General features: G+C 40.8%; 2 protein-coding genes across 4 annotated transcripts in view; one reads left to right on the top strand and one right to left on the bottom strand.

Moving 5' to 3' along the window:
* The window catches only part of LOC117232802, a 143,119-nt gene that overhangs the window by 1,851 nt on the left and 119,826 nt on the right, over positions 1-21,442 (top strand). For both annotated transcript variants that reach the window (XM_033492461.1, XM_033492470.1), the window contains exons 3-5: positions 16,708-16,882; positions 17,040-17,196; positions 17,286-17,809. In XM_033492461.1, coding sequence (XP_033348352.1) covers positions 17,599-17,809 — 211 coding nt within the window. In that variant the 5' untranslated portion in view covers positions 16,708-16,882; positions 17,040-17,196; positions 17,286-17,598. The remainder of the gene's footprint in view (positions 1-16,707; positions 16,883-17,039; positions 17,197-17,285; positions 17,810-21,442) is intronic.
* Positions 1-21,442, bottom strand: part of LOC117232714 (tyrosine-protein phosphatase Lar) — a 278,813-nt gene that overhangs the window by 212,254 nt on the left and 45,117 nt on the right. The window lies entirely within an intron of this gene.

Genomic DNA, 21,442 nt, shown 5'->3' with positions numbered 1-21,442 from the left:
TCTAACTGTTTAGTTTTTAACCCCTTGCCATACTTTTACGAGTCTGAGTAGTGATGAGAATTTTGAGCCAAACCTGAATATCACGAGTCTCACTCGTGGTCTTAATCTCGAGCCAAGTACAAACGTCCCGCATGGTGCCTTTTTTCTAAATACAGGTACACGGTTTCATGTTTCAAGTTTCGACACTCTGTCTCCGCCGCTTCGGTTCCTTTCCCTTTCGAGTTGAATGGTATGGCAGGGGGTTAATTTGGAAATTACATTTAAAAGTCGAAAAAGTTTGATTATTGTGTTGAAATATCGTTGTTATATCGACGCTGTTTTGAAATATTTCATTTTGCTAATTACGTACCCTGTGAAAAAGCGTTCGATTTTGACACGATGGCGGCATCTCGCGCTTCATAAACAAGATTCGATTCCATGGTTCACCGTGTGATGCCGCCAGCATGTCGAAATCGAACGCTTTTTACCACGCCACATAATTATCTAAGTTAAGCAAACTATCGGCAAGAAACCAAATGTAAAGTTACTCTTAAATATTTTATTTCAAACTTTAATAGTTGAAAAGTGCTGTCTAAATTTCGGAGAATTGTGATTTTCATATCTTTAATATCTGACGATTAGTACTGTCCTACCACCGCTAGGTGGCTATAGCATCTGTGTTATTACTTTAAATGGAAAGACCACGTAATTTGTAGAATTAATTTTTGAATTTTTGTGGTCGCGCTTTTTTCTTTGATTTTTATTCCTTATTGCGAAATTCACAGGGATGATTTATTTCTTAATTACATGAACTTTTACGTATTCTCTAAGTAGTAAATTTACTATTAATTACCAAGTGCTAAGATCTTTTTCTTTTTATTTATTTATTTTAATAAATGACACGCCATACATCAAATATATAGAGAAATTATTTCTGATACTTGCCGATACTTGGTCCGCTAGAAATTGGTACGCTTTTCAATGCTTTTACTTCCTATTTATTTTATTCTATCCGCATCATACGAGTCGCTGAGAAGCCATGCTCGGTAAACAACAATACAAAAAAAAAAAGTTAACAATAGCCGGGATTATTTTTGAAAATCGTGTCATTCGCGGTTAATTAATCCGTTTCTTCGTAATAAATAAATCCATGGCCTTTAAATTAAAAATAAAATCCTTTCGTTCTTTGAAATATTAGATATCAATTACGTAAATCGAGAACTCGAAGAAACCAAAGTTGGTCGATTTCACTTTTCTGAGGCTCGTACGTGTCTCACGTTATAAAATATAAAATAAAATAAAGATTTGATTTTCCTGCGACACGCAAAGTCGAGGTCGTCGACTATATTTCTAACTAGTAGCCAAGCATAATTTGCTAGCTTGGAGAAAACCGAAAGCAGGACAGGAAATTGGAACGAAAGCCGCGGCGAGGCTAAGTTTGTCACGCGTGTCTGATGCTTCGTGCAACAAATTGTGAGCATCTCGGAATATGTATTTCTCAAGGCAAGAACTTTGCATTCAGTGTATGGAGACCATCGCGTTAAGAGTCGTTACGTGAGTTTGGTTATCCGCTGCTGTACGAAAGCACATAACTTGTATAACGAACTCTCGAACGAAGTTTGCTGACTTGCTGCTTCGATTTCAGCCTCGCATAGCTCACTTAATTAGCGTCAACAATTTTGAGACACTAACTCGACAACTTGCTACGAAGTTCATTTTTTTCTACGGCAGATTATTTAAACAGCACGGCCATTTTCATGGTGTGTAGGTACACCACTCGTCGACGATAAAATCACCATTGACCATTTTATAATTGGAGCGATGTAATACATAAAAAGTTCAAATAATTACACGAAATGAAAATTAAATGTTATACTTTGTTTGCGAACGAACCGCAAAATATCGCTCGAGAAACACAGTGGGACTAACCAGACGAACCAGCCTTTCGTTACAATGCGAACGAATTTTTACAATCTTTCTATTCATTTGTAAAATTTTCCTACGAAAAATATGGAAACGCTTTTCTCGAGGCAGCGTGCGTGTTAAAATTCACATTATCCTTACGCCAGAGCGTAGGATAAATCGAAAGCATCTTTCGGCTGTACAGTTTGCATTAATAATTCGCGCGCACGTCAAATATAATCCGAAAAACTTTAGTCTGAAGATGTGTTTTCGTTCTCGTCGTTCGTAGACGACGGCATAACGAAAGAGTAGCGAAGTTGCGGGGGGTGGAGTTTAAAACTTGTTGGAATGTGTGTGTGTGTGTGTGTGGGAGGAGGGGGTGGTGTAGCAGTCTCTTTCCATGTTTCTGATTACTTTACAAACTTTTGCACGAGCACCGGCAATGCAAGGAAAGCTTTTAGATGCTTGTTCCTAGTGTGTCCTACGTAAATCATGTTTTGAAAGAATCGTATTGTTCGTTATCCATTAAATCGCACTTTCATGCACCGCTCTGCGAAAATCTTGTACGCGATTCGATCGCGAAAACGAATTATCGTACAATATGTAAGCGTATTTTTATAGACGTGTAGTTCCGTTGAAAAATTCATCGCATTACGAATACATCTACGTATGCATTACGAAGAAATACACGCGAGTATAGCAGGTAGAATGTAGGGCCTCGTCGTAACAATTTACAACTGTATATTCATTGGCGGTACGTTTAAAAAGATATTTGTCTCCTTGCGAAGGAAAATGGTCGTAGCTAATTTATTACTTACGTTATTTCGTTTCGAAACATATTCCGCGAGATGCTTCGTTCGTCTTCTGAAAAAGCTTTAAACGCTTATTAAAGCTATTCGTTACATATTCTGAAATCTCTGATCTTACGACGATGAATTCTTGAAAAGGCGAAGCAAAACGATTTGAAGAAACCGAAGCAGCTGCTTGGTGCGTGCAGAGTACGAACCCTTTGCTGGATCAATTAGCGATTCTACGTAGCACTTTACCACTCACGGTGTAACCCGTTCTATCGCTTCGATTCGCCATACGTAATTTATTCCTATACTCTTTTATGCCGGCTTTTACGTACAATTTAAATAATTAACTAATTTAAATAATTACAATATAATTCGCGGCAGCACGATATATCGATTCGCGTGCAATTATTGTACGCGTTTGTAAAATTTCATTTCGGTATTTTATTGGCCCACGCGCAACATACTACACCTATGTGTGTGTATGAGGTGAATCGAAGGTAGCCCAGTCTTTACGAGTTGGCGCGAGAGAATGTGCGTATAGTATGCGTCAGGCGGTTTGCGAAAACTAAATTTGTAGTTTTCTGGGAAAAAGCACGTTGTTTGTCGATACCTGTAAAGGGAATAGGTGGTCGTTGATAAAACCGCGAATTTTTATGCGTTTATAGGAAATTTGAATATACAGAATATACAGAATATGGCGCTTTCTATAATACCTGGTGGGTAAAACCATTTTCTATCCGAGTTCTACTTTCTTTAATTATATCGTCAGAGATATAAATTTGCATGGAAATCCGCAGTCTATTGATAAATTGCGACCGCGTTTCTCCACATTTATCCCTTTCCGTATATGATAAATGACAGACGACACAGATCATATCGAGTGTTAACTGGATAGGAAGTTTTGCTTTTTCTTATCACAGGCACGAGAATTACGAGAATAGTGGAATAGCGGTACGTTGCCTTAACGCAATTCGAAAACGTGTAATTATGCAAAGATCGCAGCTTGTTTTCCTTTCTTTCGATGGCCGATCGAACCGTGATAAAAAGTCGCGTAATGCTCGTGATCGTAATTGCTCGGCATGCTTAGCGGCACGAACGCATAATCACGTATTTTACGGTATAATTTTATAATAAGCCCGCGAGTATTTCGGACAAAGCTCTTGGACACGTACTTTTATAATATCGCGATGTTGCTGCGTGTATTCGCCGAGGGAAAGTTTTCGGCTCGTGGAGGTTTCACCTTGTCAAAATCTTCAGACTACAGAGATTTAACAAATCGTTTAGCGTAGACACCAAGTACACTGCCGTTCTTATTTTTCACAGAATGTAACGTAGTCCCGAATTAGAAATAATTAACAATTAAAAATGTGTCTTCAAAGGTCTTCTTCTAATATGTAATGAAAAATAATAACAAGTATTAAACATTACGAAGTTGTTTAGTCATTTAACACGTTATTATTAATTCGTTTGGTTGCCAAGCAACTTGAAATTAATAGCCAGATTATCGTGATCAATCCTAACGTTTAATACTCATAATTAAACATTTTAATATTATATAGCATTGACGAGATTTTAAATAAACAATTAAAATTTCATACGATATATATGTATATCTATTAATTTATCGTTAATTGAATATTCACGTACTGCTAGTAGAAATGGATCAGTAATCGCATACTTACGAGTGGCAGTGTACACGTACGTCTGCTGTCTGAAGTTTTAGGAATTTTAGCAGCGGTGATCGAACTTTGACTTGCAGAAGTTAGGCCTGTTCGTGAATTCGAGCGGACGTAAACGCGTGGCAAATAATTCGAGGTACTATAAATATATATCTCGCCTTGTGAAAATGTTGACAACGCAGTGGCAGAAGGAAATTACAGTCTTTTAGAGATTTTTCAACCATAGAGGTTCGAGTTAACGACTTTCGATCGTATACGAATAAATGAACGCGCTTGGAAACGAAATTTTTTTCGAGTTAAGTTTGAAAATGCGCACTTTCCCCGTAAGTTTAGTAGACTATCGACTATAAACTATGGACTATCGACTATCGACCTCAACGGTTCGGTGACCGATTATTCGAGCTATTCGAGAGACCACCTTACCGTCCTCCGATCACCACGAATTTCGTTCAAACGAACGAAACTAACTGATTTCCCACGGGATAACCATGCTGGAAATTCGACGTAAATCGATCGCAAAAGCCCAGATGCGATTACGAACGAGTTGCCGTCGATTCTTAATCTCGAATGGTTCTTTAAACTCCTCTGGAGCCGTTTGTCCCATTCCTACTTTTTCTTTCCAGTTTTCCCTACCACTTTCTCGTCACAGCGACACTTTCCTCTTTTCCAGCTACGTTGCTCGTTCAGTTATCCGACACACGCGATATACGCAGCGAGACACGTGCGCTGTACGAGTGCGTTCTAAACTGTGTCGCGCGTGTCTCGCGTGTAACGTGTGCGTCATATGCGCTCTGTGTATTCTGCGTCGCATTGCTCGTCGGAAGATTTGTATCTCTATGCTGCCCGAGGCAACTGCATCTTGAAATGGCCGCTATTCCGTTCCACTAATCATATCGGAAGGGATTTACGCGTGCATGGAGTAATTGCCTCCGAACTAATTTCCTACGGCCGTTTCACTTGTTGAGAACTAATCTTCGATCTGGTTAAGCGATTGTTCCATTTTTCCCTCTACTCTCGAGACGTTTAGTCACGTACTTTTGATGCAAAGGATATATTAGACGCTGAGAAGTCACATTGATTCTTTGCACGAAATGCGAAATAGAGAAAAGCGTAGGTTACCCATAAGCAACACGATCGTTGATTTTCTACGCAAAGATAAAGTTACTTGTTAACAATTGATCGTTCGATGGCACTTTCCTTTTTATAATTCTCCTTTTGCGGCATAATTTTAACCGATATAGCAATTACTATGTCGTAGAAAGCGATAGATAGACGGCGATAACAATTTTATAAATGATGCCTATGGCATGAAATTCAGAATGTCTTCTGTTTATCAGTTTTCGGATTAAAACGGGTGCATATACATGCACCCAGGATATACGCGATACGGCTAACTATTGGCAGAGAAATCAATTAACAACCACTTAATACTTTAATTTATTATGACTTCGTTATATCCGTTTCGCCAAGAGTATTCATTTATGTGGCTATTTTCATCTCTTAAATTCAATCGCGCGATTATCGTTTCTGGGTTACTCTAATATCCACTGGAAATTGTTTAATTATTTAGTAGAGGAACGAATATTCGAGGGAAAGTTGATCGCTTCGCGAAGGAAACAACGCCAACTACGATATCTAATTAGGATAATCAGTAAAAAAAAAGAAAAAAACTCTTCGTACCACGTATTTCAATTTCTGCGATATTGGAGAATCGCTAGGAGGTAACTGCGCTAGTATCGCGATATGTTCGCGAAAGCTTGGCTATGTTCTAGAGTTGCATACTCGAGCGCCAGAGAGATCGTGGGGAACTCGAGGAACGATACTAAATTTCCTAGCAGGTACTTAGCTTAGAAGATGTTTATTTGGGAGGGAATCGTGGTTTCAACCTTTGCAACTTTGATGCCAAATTCTCTTATCGAAGTCGAAGGAGATTATTTGTAGCTTTATCAGCAAACTACGAATCTACGTTCTATTATTAAACTATGTCGTAACAATTATTATTTCTCTTTTAAAAGCGCTTCCTTCCTTTTAGCGTCTCTTTTTTCTCGCTCGCTCGCTCTTCAAAGTCTTTTTTAAGTTATTTATCAGCGGTGATGCGTTTTTAAGATGTTCGTCGGAAGGAAATTAGTTGGACGTTACTTTGCTGTGATATAATTCATGGCGTAAACTTAACCTGTACGATACGAAGGGTAGAGAATGTGCTTACGCGAATGAGCGATCAAGATATCCAACGATGGATAGTGACCCGAGGTCATGTGGCTATCAGGTGTCGTAGGATTGATTAGAAGTGATAATCAGCGATTACCGTCTTTCTATCGATTCTATAGACGATTCTGTCTAAGACGATAAGGCCTGATACTAATGACGGAATCTAGAAATAAGAGAATCGTATTTCTCCGACAATTTCGCCGATACCAAAAAGAAAATTATTTAATTTCTACGAAACTTTGGTATTCGAGGTAAGACTCGATACAAATAACTCTGTTTAAGAGTTCATGACTAGCAGTTGCTAACTGTTTGCGCATTTCCAACGATTCTACACGTCGATGAAATATCAAACATGCCGCTGTTTCTCAGAAGGAACGAGACTCGCGTGGAAGATTTGTCACTGTAATCGATTGCAGATGTAACGCCGACGTTCGAGAATTAATAACGGAGAATCAAGCGAAACAACTGGCACGATATAATCGCACGTATGGCGATCTGTAGAACGATTCGATGTAAATAGTACGACTACGTGTTTATTTGAATTTTCATACGCGCTATTCACAGCCACGTGTGAACGAAGAAGAGAACTTCTTGCAAGATGCTCGAGTAGCATTGTTCCGGCAGAGTTCGACCAAGTTTTGAGACAGAAACGAAAGAAGAAAGTTGGGCGTGAAAGTCGGAGTAGTCCTGTTCGGAAAGCATCGAAGAAAATCGAGATATCGTCTAGATCGCGAGGCTGAAAGTTTTTTTCGCGTCAGTCGTATCAGAGCCAACTTCCATCTATACCATCGTTCGGAACAGCTACTTCTCCTTAACGATGCGACGGTATTTCACTCGTACAGCTTATATAACTTGGGAATGTCTGTGGCGTATCGTTCGAAAGGATAACGCGGTATATATCCGGATTCGGATAGCGCGGATATGAAATCGGAGAAACAGGTAGAGAGATTTTTTAACGGATCGAAAGGGAGAAAAAAAAAAGCGGTAGCGTATCCATTCCGGCGTACGGAATAGATGCTCGGTAGGTCGTGTTACACCTTCATCGTCCGAGGGTGTAAGGGGTGATGGCAGATCGATGACCACGCGAGGGTGTTGAACGCACGTGACGTCACAACACACACAGTGGTAGGAAATCGGGGTTAGACAAGCCTAGGCTCGGTACGACACTGCTTAGACGCCGTCTCTTCTCTATCCGGTTGTTTCAGCCACGTTTTACCGACACCTACTGTGGCGCGTTGGCCGGAAACGTGTCCAGAAGCGACAGAAACCACGTTGTTTCGTTACAAGGCATTATTACGTTTGATGCTCGCACGTGAACGTTAACGCCAGCGTTAACGCGAACGTGAACGCGAGTGCGAACTCTAATATGAACGCGAAAGCGAACGCAATCGCGAGCGTAAGCATGAATACATCTGTGCACACACAACAGCGGAAACACGAGCACGTTTACTTAGTTATGCATTTTCACGGCAGTCGCAAGCACGAATGATCTCGCGTTCTCGTAGAAGGCGTATTCGGTGCGAGCAACCCGACTACAGCAGCCTTGCCAGCCGCGTGTATCAGCTACAGAGAAGCGGAGACGGTCTTTTTGGTACTCGTGGTCTCTACGCTCTGCTGAACACTCGCTCTCCGACCTACTAATTTAGCGGATTAATTAGCCGAGACACTAAGACTTGCCGGAAAGGCGGAAATCCAGACGTCCCAACGGAAAATTTCTGTCGTATTACCGAATCTCTAGGTTTTCTTCGCGGCGATCCTACGCGAGTTTGAGTAAACTTTGGTAATCGGATTAAAACGTTAATCGGACTGCCAGCGACCGGAATTACTTCGGAACGAGATCTCGCTTATACGTAAAGTGGATCGTTAAATTTCGCGAGAAACTCCCGTGAAACAACGTTCCTCCTTTCTTGATACAATTTCTCTTCGATTTACCGATAATTAACATAATTTTATATGCTTCTAACGCGATTTAACACCGGATATTATGTTTACCAACAATTTCGGTACTCCATGCCCGCCGGTTAATTATATCACTGATAATCGATAATCGATGATTAACAACTTGCAGGAAAATTGAAAATCAAACATTCGTCCATTAATTTCGATATTGCCTACATTTAATTATCTTCTTCTTAGTTGGTCCTCTTAGTTCTTCGTACCACACCTTCGTCTCCATAAATCCTTCATTTCGCTTTCGATGTAGCGCGTTTCTGTACTCGAACATTTTGGAATCGTTAAAAACTTTGAAACGTCCCGTGAATGCCGCAGCGCTGATTCTACTTCTGGGACGACGCAGCGTAAATAAAAAACACGGCAGAAACGTTGTTATCGATTAACCTGCTTTCCCGGAGAAATCCATTTGCTTCCTGAAAGCAGAAGCCTTCCCTACGATCTTGTTTTATTTTTCATATTTTTCCTCGTTGCGGCATTCGTTGGTAACCGATTGGTTTAGAAATTACGTCAGTGTTTACGCCCGTTTCTCATTGTGCTTTCATTTTTCATTCGAAAGCGTACAATAGATTTCAGGCGTTGTTATGTTACAACGTAATCGCGTTAATGATTTGCGGGGCATCCGCGCTAATGATCGCCGACATTCTCTGGCGCGGAAGGGCGAGGATGGAAAGTGGCGAGAGGTTGCTACGGATCGAGAATGTAATTGCGTTCTACGATTAAAACTGGAAATTCGCTCGTGCGCAATCCGAAACGCACGTGATTCTACGTTTTTTGTTCCAAAGTATAGCATTGTACAGCACATCGACGTATAACAATCCTACGAGTCAAATTACATATTATCAAAAACAGTTGCCGATGAAAATCGATTTTACGTTTTACTAATCGCGACTGTTATTTTAATCAATTTTAATATTCATCTTACCGTATTGTAATCGTTGTTATTCCGTTCCACGCACGCTAGAAACGATTTCGCAATGCAGATTTAAATTTTGCCAGTTTCCTATCTATTCATCTAAAATTCGTTCGATCGAATTCACGTTGTTAAACTGTGAACGCCATCGTATAATTATTATAATTTACCGTGTCGTAACAATCATGGCAAATAGTTTCAACAAATATTTATTACGTATAGATACATCGAGTCGCAAAATACAACATTTATCGTCATGTTTCCTACGAATTCCGTAATCATCTTAATACTTACCAACCCGAGCGTATATATCCTCGAGATGGTCTATTTTTCTCTTGAAATTATCGAAAGGGGGAAGATATATATTAGGTCGTGCGAAAAGTTTCTTTCGTTTGATAAGGAAATAATAGACGCACAGTGTTTTTCGTTTTATATCGGTTTATCGAATTATGCAGGAACATAGTAATAGAAATAGAACGAAATGTATCACGTTTGATTCAATAAAATAATATAAAACAAAAATTGTTGTTCGTCTATTGTCACCTTATGAAACGAAAGAAACTTTTCGGACAACCTAATATTTTGAACGCCGTTGCGGTCTGCGTTTCGAAATACAAAGTATGCGATTTGCACCAATTTCAAAAGACGACGAGCAATTGTTGCATAATTATACCATTGACGTTGGCTTTCGATACAGTAGCGTCACGAGCTACAACTTTAATTAGCCCTCCATTGTATCGCTGACAGTAATAACGGAAGCGGTGAATAGAGAAGATTAGATTAGAACTAATGCAATTCGCCAAGACAGTCAATAGGTGGCTATAGGACACATGGAATAGAGAACGGTGAAACCTATGCGGATACAAACAGTCGATACTATGCCGTGCGTCTTCCTCGTCTTATTCGTACAATTAACACGTAATTGTTGGCTCTGAAGTATCGAGAGGTGGTAATTAAAACGGAGAGATGTAATCTGAAATATCGGATAAAGTTGTTATATATGGTGTTGGTGCGTAGAGGCGAGGTATGTCTCGTGGTTTGATCGAAACAGCTTCTCTTAAAGCGAAAGATTTCACCGAGCCGAGTTTCAAGAAGATACCCTACTTGTAATTCCGTGATACATAAACGTTTGTAGAAGGCAAGTAATAAGATTCCTTTAGCGAAGTTGGTGAAAAGTAAACGTTTACGAAGAAAAGACCTGGTCGATATAGTAAACAGTAATATATAGAGTATTGCTGGTTTTCGGTAACACGCCAGAAATTACAATAACAAAAATGTATTCGTGGAAATCGATGCTTCGCTTTTGCGCTAGTTTCGTCGTTGATTATTTTTCAATTTTTCTCCTCTGCGAAGAAGAAACGTTTCGACGGATTATACGAATAAAGACTTGAGATACTCCGTGAAAGACTGTCGAACTCTAGGACGTCTCGCCTATCGAACTTTAGGACGACTCGCCTATCGATTTCTTGTTCGGAAAATCGCCTTGCAAGCCGCTGTTTACTTAACTATGCAGAGACAAAAGCCACGGTGCAGAAGCCCGGTAAAAGGGCGAAACGTTGAAGGAGAAGCAGAAGGAAAAGGAAAGATAAGGAATACGACTGACGCAGAAGAGTGTGTAGTGGCGTACACCGAAGAAGCGGTAGACCGGATTAGCATAGATATTGAGCACTCGACGGTCCAGCAGGGGAAAAACATTTTGGACTTCGTTACTGTGTTAGCTTACCCATCACTTCCATCCGCCATCTCTCTTTCCCTCTCTGAAAGTATCTGCGAATAGATCTCCATTCTCTTTTCCTCGCGTCCTCGATAAATCGTTCCGTCTCGCTTGATAGATAGGCAGACCTTGCAACTGCACTACCAAATTCACACACAATTGATAGATTACGATACTCTTACTTACTCCAAGTAAAATTCTAAAGCTTTTTGTAGCGCTCTATCTAGACGGGAAAAATTCCATTGCCTTGTCCGATTCTTGAAAAAGAAGAAAAAGATAAAGAATAGCCAAGTACGTTTGTTGAAAACGTGACTCGGGGAAGCCGAAGCCGGTAAAAAGCCTTTAACGATAGGCCCATGATTAAAGTTCAGGGTTACATTGCGCACTCGCGATAATGAGAAACTCAGGCAGAAGTCCGAGTTTGCTCGTGCAGGTAATCACGGAGGTATAACCGCAGAGTATAACGAGTTACAGCAGTTGGATCAAGCCGCCATCTGTTCGGTATCCGTTTCAAGCCTCGTCGACCATTTTCAAAGCTTCCTGTTATTCTAGGTTTAGGATATGATGTGCTACGTAAATGCGGAATTATAAATTGAGCACGAAATTCGAGTATCGCTGGTCGTATCTGAAAAATTCAAATTCACCTCTCTCTATTGTTACGCTACAGCCGACATTTTCAACATTTATGCGACAGGTTCGCGATTGCCGAAAGACGATTAACGTTGTATTCATCTCGAATTAAATTTTCATCTTCGTGAAATAAATTTTCTGCAAACTACTGCTTAGTTGACCACCGCTGGCCTCGAATTAGCACAGGCTCCATTATTTAAATTCAACGGATATAAAAGAAGGATCAACGTTAAGTCGCACTCGGAGATATTGGCTGCCGAAGCCTGTCTGCGCGGAAGATTCTGCAGTCTCGTCTGAAAGGAAAAGGAACGAAGGGAATCTGGAAAAATCGGTCTAATAAAATTCTGTCAGTGCGATAGTGTCGCAAAAAGCGATAAGACGAGCGCTTTAAGTTTTTATATTCCAGAACTGTTACGCAGGTATAAGCAAAGAGCTTCCTTACGTACCGAAATATTATGTTATTTCATCTTCGCGTGTGATATTTGACGATAACGAGATTAAGAGAGCCCTCGTCTTATCAATCGAGGGAGAGAGAAAGAGAGAGATAGCTATCTACGAAGGAAATTGTAATTTGACGTAGCTGACGCAATTCGAACGAATCGAATTGTCGCGAAAGCAGAAGGAAAATCTTAAATCGATATATCTGGTTCCGATGGTTGAGAAAAATAAGCGGTACTGTCTCGTTTCTCGAGGTTGTGGCTGGACTAGCGCCAGGAAATCGCGAAATTGATAAAATTTGCCAAGTAGAGCCAGCATTCCTTTTCCTAGCTTGTTCCGGTAAGATGGTAGTTTTACTGGGTCAACAAACCTACTAGGAAAAATTGGCAAATTGTCACGACTATCGTAACATATATCTCGCATTCGTTATTATTTCGCGGTGAGTTTCCTCCACTTCTTATGCGTTAGATCGTGCTCCTCGTTCCCGTTACCTCGGCGACCATCAACGCATGTTCCTTCCATTTGCCTTTCTCGTTCGGTCGAGAAAAACCTGGCGAAAGGAGACGGTAATACATTTGCAATTCACGGCCACGAGCTCGATAAAGTTCGTCCAGATGGGAAGAGTGAAAAACTACGCGAAGAAGAACTCTGCCGTCATTGCTTATCCGTTGTTTTATTATAAAACGTTGCAGGTATTTCGTACTGCTGTGAAACAAACATACGCATCGTGACGCGCGCTTTGCTTCCCGTACACACCTTTGCGTTTGGTCTTTTTCTCGTACTGCTTCGCCACAGCACTCTTCGTCCGTTTTGTTTTAGTGCAAACTACAGCCTTTAAAAAAAAAAAAAAAGATCGAAATTGCCGGAACGGTAGGATGGGAAGGACAGCGTGGCTGTAACAAGCCGACCCGAAGAAATTATATTTTATGATTGCCGCAGCGTTTAAGCCGCCTACAGCGCAATGCACGCGCGCAATTATTCCATGCATTCTAAGCTGCGATTATGACTGTTGGCCTGCTCTCCACTGCCGGCCTCTTCTTCCACTCTACACCCTTTTCTCGCATTTCATTATCCATAAATTTGAACTGTATAAAGTAGCACTTTTTACAATGCTGTTTCTCCGCATTCGCTTCATCCCTTATTTACATGATTTGAAGATTTACGCCTTTTTCCTCTCGCATCGGCTTCACTTTCTACAGGACTATGACGAATTTGCATCATTTTTCGTTGTAATACTCTTTTCTCTTTTAATAAACACCAACGATAGTGCGCAACATGCATTAAAAAAACGGCACATAACTCGTATATTTATTAAATTTACTATTTCCGTACAACGATTCGAAGCTCTGGATATCATAGGGTTAATATAAAAAGCAATTAGATTCTACGTTTAATGCTTGTTAAAATGTCTACCTGTTAAAACGCGTAACAAGATTTTCATCACCGTGAATGTTATTTTAATATACGATAGTAATCTCGATATATGCAGCTTTTGGTTTGACATGAAATTGCACTGGATATAAAATTTGATTCTCTTTCATTTAAACGTGACAGAGGTAGGTGTAGGTATCGGGAAATCACGATCATAGTGACGAGGAATTTTTTGTCACTGTTTTCTACGAGAAAGTTTCGTGTTTTTGCTTCCTCTTTCGTTGAAACCTTTCTCTCTGCAATCTCCGATCTCGCGCATGAGGGAGATTCGATCCTTTGTTGCCGATGAACCGGACGGCAAAGTTCTCGTCAACGCGAAGCAGCTTTCAAGATTGCCTACGATGTCACGTCACTGTACAAAATCGGGATCCTCGAAGACGATATTGCCAACTTCCTTTCCTTGGTTTTCCGCATTTTCCTTCTTTCCTTTCTTTCGTGATCTAAGCGTCGTCATTGGACCGTCTTTAGACAAACTTGCATAAAATCCTACCCTTCCTCTTCTTCTTCTTCTCCAGTTTCCTATTCTTTGCATTTTACGGATTAATTATGCAAGAATGTTGGATCGTAGAAAAGTTTCTACTCGCAGAGCAATCCGATGGTTCTTTTCTCCTAAAATTTTCTACGCGATTCTACGCGATTCTACGCATGCCGATGCTCACATGCATTTTACGTGTCGTTCCTCACGCGTTATCGTTGACGTAAACCCTCGTTCGGTTTTGTATTTTAAATTGGCATATAAATTTGCAAATAAGTATGAAAGATTATTCCATGTTCTCCGATAATAACGTTTGTCACTTTCCCGATGAAACTCTTGATTCGATCGGGGAAACGTTATCACCTATTCGGCTGCTTATTAGAGAGGCTAAACGCGCGAGCTTAACCGAGCTTACGCTTGTAAAAGCTGGAAACGCGTGATCGAAGAATGGCTTGGAAAATCGCGCTTCGAAATACCGAATTAACGTCCGGCGATGCGTGAATTGACATTGCAAACGAGTTAGATGTTTCGCGAACAAGGGAGGACAGTCAACGACAAAGTCCTCGTTGTAATTTCGCTACGATCGATCCAAGCAATAGAATTCGTTTAAATTTGTACATTTGTTACTATTGTATTATCCGCATCAGGTGAGAAACGGGCGCGTCTAAATACGACCGTCGATAACATACAATATTTGTATAAATCTTCAATTCGTCTTTAATTTTAAAACGTTTCTTTAATATTCTAATTTGTATGAATTAAATCAAATTCGATTGTCTTTATCGAATTTGCTTTAGCTTCGAGTTATTCGAGAAGACCCGATAATTAATTTATCGTTCGAGCAGTGTCGGGTTTCTGAAATTAATTGTAATTCTTGTTATTAAATATCAAGCCTTCGATCGCGGTTGTTCTAAACTGCGTTTGCAGTTTGTAGAGCTCTTCGATTCATCGGAACAGTTTGACACTCCCAATCATACTTAGTTTGACCTGATTCGATGATATTCCGTGAAATGTTTCCGGATTACAGACCACGTAATATGATAAAGGCATTGACAAAACCGTATTGAATACACGATCGGCCATTAATATACGACGGACAGTTCGTCAGAGCGTCGATTGTTCTGAAATTACTTTCAATCGGATTCATTTTTCACAAAAGAATCGAAATAAGCGAGAAGCGAGGACGAGAACGGGCGTTTGATAATGTTTAAAGCTTTGCAAGTAAGATGGAATGTTAAACCGACCTATTTAAACGAGCGTATGTGGGTCAGGATATCCGAGTCCCTGCTTCGCGATGTCTAAAAAGAACGGCGTAGAGTGGGAACCGAGTAGCCTACAGCGATGAGAGAATAAAAGAAGAAGCCGTTCGTACAATTATTGTAAGAGCGTCTATAGTAGGACGACAAATCTCTCGACGACGTTACCTCGACGTTTCTGACAGTCTCGCGTAAGCCGATTACTGTTCCGCAAGATAAATTAAAACTTAAGTTTTTCAAAGAGAACTACACGTGTATGTGTACGCGTATAGTTGTGTCATTTGTCACCGTTTTTTGCATATCAATGTTATTCTCTTGGACGATTCATCACCAGCACGGAAAGTAACGAAAGATATGGAGTATAATTTGGAATAAGCTAGGATTTATGGATAGCCGTAAATTCATTCGCGCTACATTTTCGGCAATATGAATTTTTTGTTCGAACGCCAAATAGGTTTCTATATCTCGTATCGTATGATAAATTGTAATTTTCGCTCTCACAAATATATTATTTATCGCGAGATAATTACACTGTGTATAATATTATTTTCCTCTTCCGGTCGTCGTTCTATTGTCTCCACTCGAATTAAATCAGCCTGCGTCAGAAAGAGTTTGCTATTTCTAAATGTTACATCGCAGCCAGGCAACGCAGCTTATTTGTATGTCCGCATAAATTCTCTGACGCGGAAACCTCCTAATGTTAATTCGAAACAAAAGCACGACCGTCGCGAGGGTCCAACGAAGTCTAGCCGAGAGTGAACGTACAGAAGCGTCGTGGTAGAGGTAGAGGTTCCGGAAACGCGACGGGGATGCAGGGAATTGTGGGGTCTTGCAATGGGGTAGCGCATTCGGTACGGTACGACAACGGAACTGGGGTTTTGTTCGAGGGATGCGAGAGGAGGTTGCCGGAATATCCACCGCAACAAGGTGCAGTTGGAAAAAGGGAATGACAAAATGAAGAAAAAAAAAATAGAAGCCACAGAATCGGCGCATAAAAGCGAGTACGAACAGCCTGGAAGGATAAATAGTAAAAAATGTAGCTCGACCGCGAATTAGAAATTTTCAGTTTTTCTCCTTGCTAACAATTCTACGGCCGCCGCATTACTTAAACTCGAGGGTTTCGATCGTAATGTTCTTTCGCACGCTGCTACAACTTTTCCTTCAAATTAAATATCATCGAATCGGATAGAAATTGCCGCTTTAGATTTACTACGAATATAGCATGGAACTATGGAATTTTTTAAACGATCAGTGCGACGGTGTAGTTATAGATTTCGAAATAGAAATCGCGCTTTTGGCCGTTATCCGTTTAAAATTAACCTTCGAATTTTTCAGTTAAAGGAATTATTCGCGGAAACGAGGGAGAAGAACAGGTCTACCGCCGGAAGAAATTTGGATAGGAAAGGAGGATCTGTCGTTTAATACGTGCTCGCCTCTTTTCCTCCTTTCTTTCAAAGTAGCTGAGTAGTTGTTTAATTCTTAACGAGATGGCTGCTGAAGGAACTTAATTGTAAGAAGCTTTTGTCATTATATCGGATATCTTTCTTTGTTTTCTTCCTGTTCGCGGAGCAGGCAAAGTTTCGATCCTTTGACAGATCTAAGTTAATGCATTTAATAACGTTCTGCAGACGTGCTACGATACTTAAATATTTTTTTTCTGTTTCCAGTAAGCTGCTTTCCACATTTACTTTATTTCGTTCGGTAACGATGGCGCGACAATTCGTGTATAAATCCAGTATTGACGCGTCGCCGATATTTGCTAGTATATCATAGAAATCCGCATCGATCATAGAAATTCAGCGATATATGCATCAAAGGATATAGGTAAGTGTAGATACATATGAATATATATATATACACACACATACATATATATATACATATACACGATAATATACATATATATGTCGTAGGCCGATAACTCATTTTCCATTGGAGAATCGATTCGAGGAGAGTCGCATAGATCGATTCGATGTTCACTGGGTGGAGTGCGCTGCTCATACTCGCACGTTTAACGCGAGTGCCCGTCGTCACGTGTCCCGTCGAAAATAAGTATCGTCTACTGATAAATGTGCCCGAAGCATTGGCGGTGAAACATGGTTAGCTACGTACAGGGGAAATTCCATTGGTCTCGCGTAGATATTTTCCTCGATTCCCGTGAAACACGCGACCGACCGCGTTACAGTGCGAGTACCCTACACATCACGCTTGTACGCCTATACGCGCATGGAACGAAGAGATCGCTTTATACTGCTTCGTTCTACGTGCACCGTAAAAATGCAAAGCAGGCTTGCACGTCAGCGCATACATCAGCATACACGTGCACACGAGACAGCCGTGCCGTCGCTGCCATGGGACCTGGACGTAGAAGCGGAGGGGGTCGTTTACCCCGCACTGCCACTCCGCTATCAACTTGCTCCGATATTATCGACAAAAGGTAATTTTCTAGGGTACGGTGCAATTTGACGTACCGATTTTCCTATTCATTTGTCATACATCTTTGTCTTTGATTTATCTCTTCCTCTTCCTTTCTTCTCTCGCTATCTTTTTTCGTTTCTCGTTTCGTTAATTTGCTTCTTTTCGGCTTAATTTGAGATTTTAATGGCAAACCACAGTGGATTTTCGCTACAAATCATGCTTTATTCCTTGTACTTTTGCATAATATGCTTAGTAACCCAATGTACTTTTACTACGTGCTTATTTGTTTAAAGTAGTCACTCCCATGCTATGTCCATTTTTCATCGAGAAACACGGTTATCTGCATTTCATAAATTCAGCATCGATCCCTTGAATCCGCAAGTGTGGCCTTTGATTCTCGATATACGTAGGTAGGGGACGGTTCTCAAACAGCCAGAAAACCTGACAAAGTGCCTCGTTCGATTCTCGTTCTCTTCTGTCTCCGATCAGTTGCTCAAACGAGCGGTCAAGCCACGTTTCGTCGAGTTACGATCCCTTTGTTAGGTCCCTGACTAAGGGTAAAAGAATTTGATTGCTCACTGCGGTTAGGTTTTATATTACGCGATAAATCGAAAGGGTACGTGCGACTTTCGGACATTTTACACGTACCCTTCGCGAGTGACACAGACCAAAGAACGTGTTCGCAAACATTTAGGCATTAAACGAGTTACTTAAACAAGATGATCTTCAACACCATTATGTAGTAAAATTAATTTGCTTACGAGTTTCTGTGTTGCTTGGAAATGGCAAATGTGTACCGTTTAGAGCCAGCAGAGTCACGCAATGTCGTCCATGTAAAGAAAAAGTGGACAGTGGTAACTACCTATCTAGGCAAAGATGAAACAACGAGAGTTCGTGAGGGAGCCAAGTATGGAAGAGGCAAACGTAGAAAACGAAGGGGTATCGAGGATCCCACAGGAAATCGCCGGGAATACAAGCCTCTGTTCGAGTCTGACGGAACAAAGCCGGTATAATGGGCCAGCTGGTGCACACGCAGCAACCGTCCTGGAATTTCGCTCGCTCGGTTATTCTTGCTACAGCGTATTGGTTATATGCCGTATCTCTTCCGTGCAACACACGATATTCGACGCAGTGAGAACAGGACTGTTGCTCGCAGTAGACTCGCAACGTCGTATCGGTGATGCGACCCAACGCGTATCCGTTTTCGCGAGAGATTAGTCTTTGAACGAACACGAGATGCATCCCAGAACGATCGCTAATCTCATTCCATTTACGTTTCTATTCGCTGCACGAACGTCTTGTAAAACTCTTGCTGCTCGATGACATTCGCGATACACGGAACGTTCCTGCAGCTCCCGTCGCTTTGTGCAAAACTGCTCCAAGACCATAGATATTTTCGAGACTGTTGTTCTGATCGATTCAGGGGGCGCTATATCTCGCAGAAAAGAAGAAGAACGGGCAAAGTGTTGGACCGAATCGTTGTAGCATGTATTACGAGGAGTACATTGGAGTTGAGTTCGCTCGAGAAAATAGCCAGTAGATACATTTTCGCTTTCTAATAACGCTACATGTCTAAACAGTGCACGGTGCACTTCATCCGCGATCAAGCGAGCACAGAGGAGAATTACGAAAAGAAATATAGTAAAGAGAGAAAGAACAATGCTTGGTGGTTTCACGCTGAGAATCGTCGGTAAAAGAAAATCGATAATATATACGTACATTGGTGTAGAAGTAGAAGGATATGTACATGGAATGGACGTACCAGCTACGGAAGCTTGGAATACCATATGGTTCGAGTCTCAGCAAGATTTTATACCGCTATTATTTCTACGTTCCCTCGATCGCCTTTATCTAGAGCAATTCGTAGCCATACTACTTTTCAAATTCTCATTGATCGCTTGGCTCTCGTTTTTCATCCCTTTTTCCTTTTTTCCGTTTTACTTTCTTATTCGGATATTTCTTCCGGTTTATCCGATATATATCGATACGTTTGAACTGAAACTGTTCATCGAGCAACGAAGATCCGCGTCCATCCGATTTTGCACTGTTTTACCATTAGCGTGCTGCATCGTCGTTTGTCGAATGTCCAAATGTCGTTTAGATTCCATCGCAGCGTTTCATTTCGAAGTGATGTAAACTGAGTAGCAAACGAGTATTTGCCCGTTCATCGATTTATACGGCAAGAGGAAGAGGGTCAGAGGAACTCTTTCAAACACTGCTCTTCCAATGTACATCGACCAACTGTTCTCTCTTTCTATCTTCTTTCATTGAAGTTTTATCGAAACTTGGATCAATATACTTATGCTTCTCTCTATTGCTTTAGAAATCTTCCAAACATTTTTATTTTGCAATTTTTTTCTTACTTTTCCAGAGAAAGCGTACATCTCGTGATATCCGCTCTTGTTTAACCAAATGTCTTTCGTTCTCGTTAGATGAAACGTTGAACGTGCTAAATCATGTTTATCACGATCGAACCGAACTTTCGTTTGCCAGTAATAATGGCCTGGTTGCTGTATACTTTGAAATTCGAGCAACGGCGTATGAAATATATCCGACGAAAGTTTCGGCCGAATTCGATACAACTTTCTAGAGCTCTGTTGCACGTAGTGAAACAGCGTATGCCATTCGTAATCGCTAGAAGCTGTAATCCAAATTACATATTTTCGTTACTAGGCAATTTCCATTCGAAGAATGTTCGTTTTAAGGTTTGAGATTTTTACCTATCTGTTACTTTCCTGTCACCATATTGAATTTGTTCGTGCTGGTCGATGACGTGAAAGGTAGAAACGGACGTTTCTCTCGACAGTGTTGACAACGATGAAGAGAAAGCAGATTTCAAGGGTGTTTTCCCTTTAATAATTTCTAGAAGGGTGGTAACGAGAAAACGAGTAGTACGAAGAGTAAGTAGGCTGGAAAGAGGTAAGGCGAAACCAGGTAGAATGGGATGCTGCGAGTAGAAAGAAGGAAGGCTGACCCGGCCCGAGAAACTGGCTTTTATTTTCCTTCCAGTGTCATCTCTTCTTCGAGTGCTAGCTATGCGCCGAAATAAGACGAAAACCCTCTGTGTTCCTAGCACGATTTCTTCAAGTATCTCACCTCTTTACTCGCCCTTTCTCCATCGCCGCTCTCTGTCTTTTTTGCTCCGGTGCTCGATGATGAATCACTCGCTGTATTTCTCTCGTTTCTCCGATCGTTCTATCTTTCACACTTTTCTGCATGAATTGTAATCGATCGCTGATGCTTTAGTTATTATCTCTTTTATTATTATTTTTATTTTTTTTTTTTTATTGTTTTCATCGATGGAATTAGATAGTTTGAATCGTCGATGAAATTCAATTCCGTTTCTCGCAAAATTGTTTGTTATAGGATTTCGGTATCGTAGGACTTGGAATATTAAGAATACCTTTTAGGGAATAAGATATGAGCGATGTTGCCTCAGAAGCGTTATATAGTTGACCCTACTGTAAGTGGAAAGCAGTTATGACTCTATCGAGCCTGGTCCTATTATTTTTCACCCTTGGTTCGATCTTTACGAGGAAAACGGTTCGAAGGGTTCTCTTTACGAGAAGATTGGTTACGGAGAGCGTTCCGGCAGATCGAGCAGTAGCGAAGATATGAAATCCGAACCAATTCCCGTGAGATTTTCGATTCC

This window comes from Bombus vosnesenskii, unplaced genomic scaffold, assembly GCF_011952255.1.
Source record: "Bombus vosnesenskii isolate JDL3184/JDL3185 unplaced genomic scaffold, Bvos_JDL3184-5_v1.1 scf7180000013263, whole genome shotgun sequence".
NCBI classification, from domain to species: Eukaryota; Metazoa; Arthropoda; class Insecta; order Hymenoptera; family Apidae; genus Bombus; species Bombus vosnesenskii.
The sequence above is the reverse complement of the archived record's forward strand: the minus strand, read 5'-3'. Positions and strand labels throughout refer to the sequence as shown.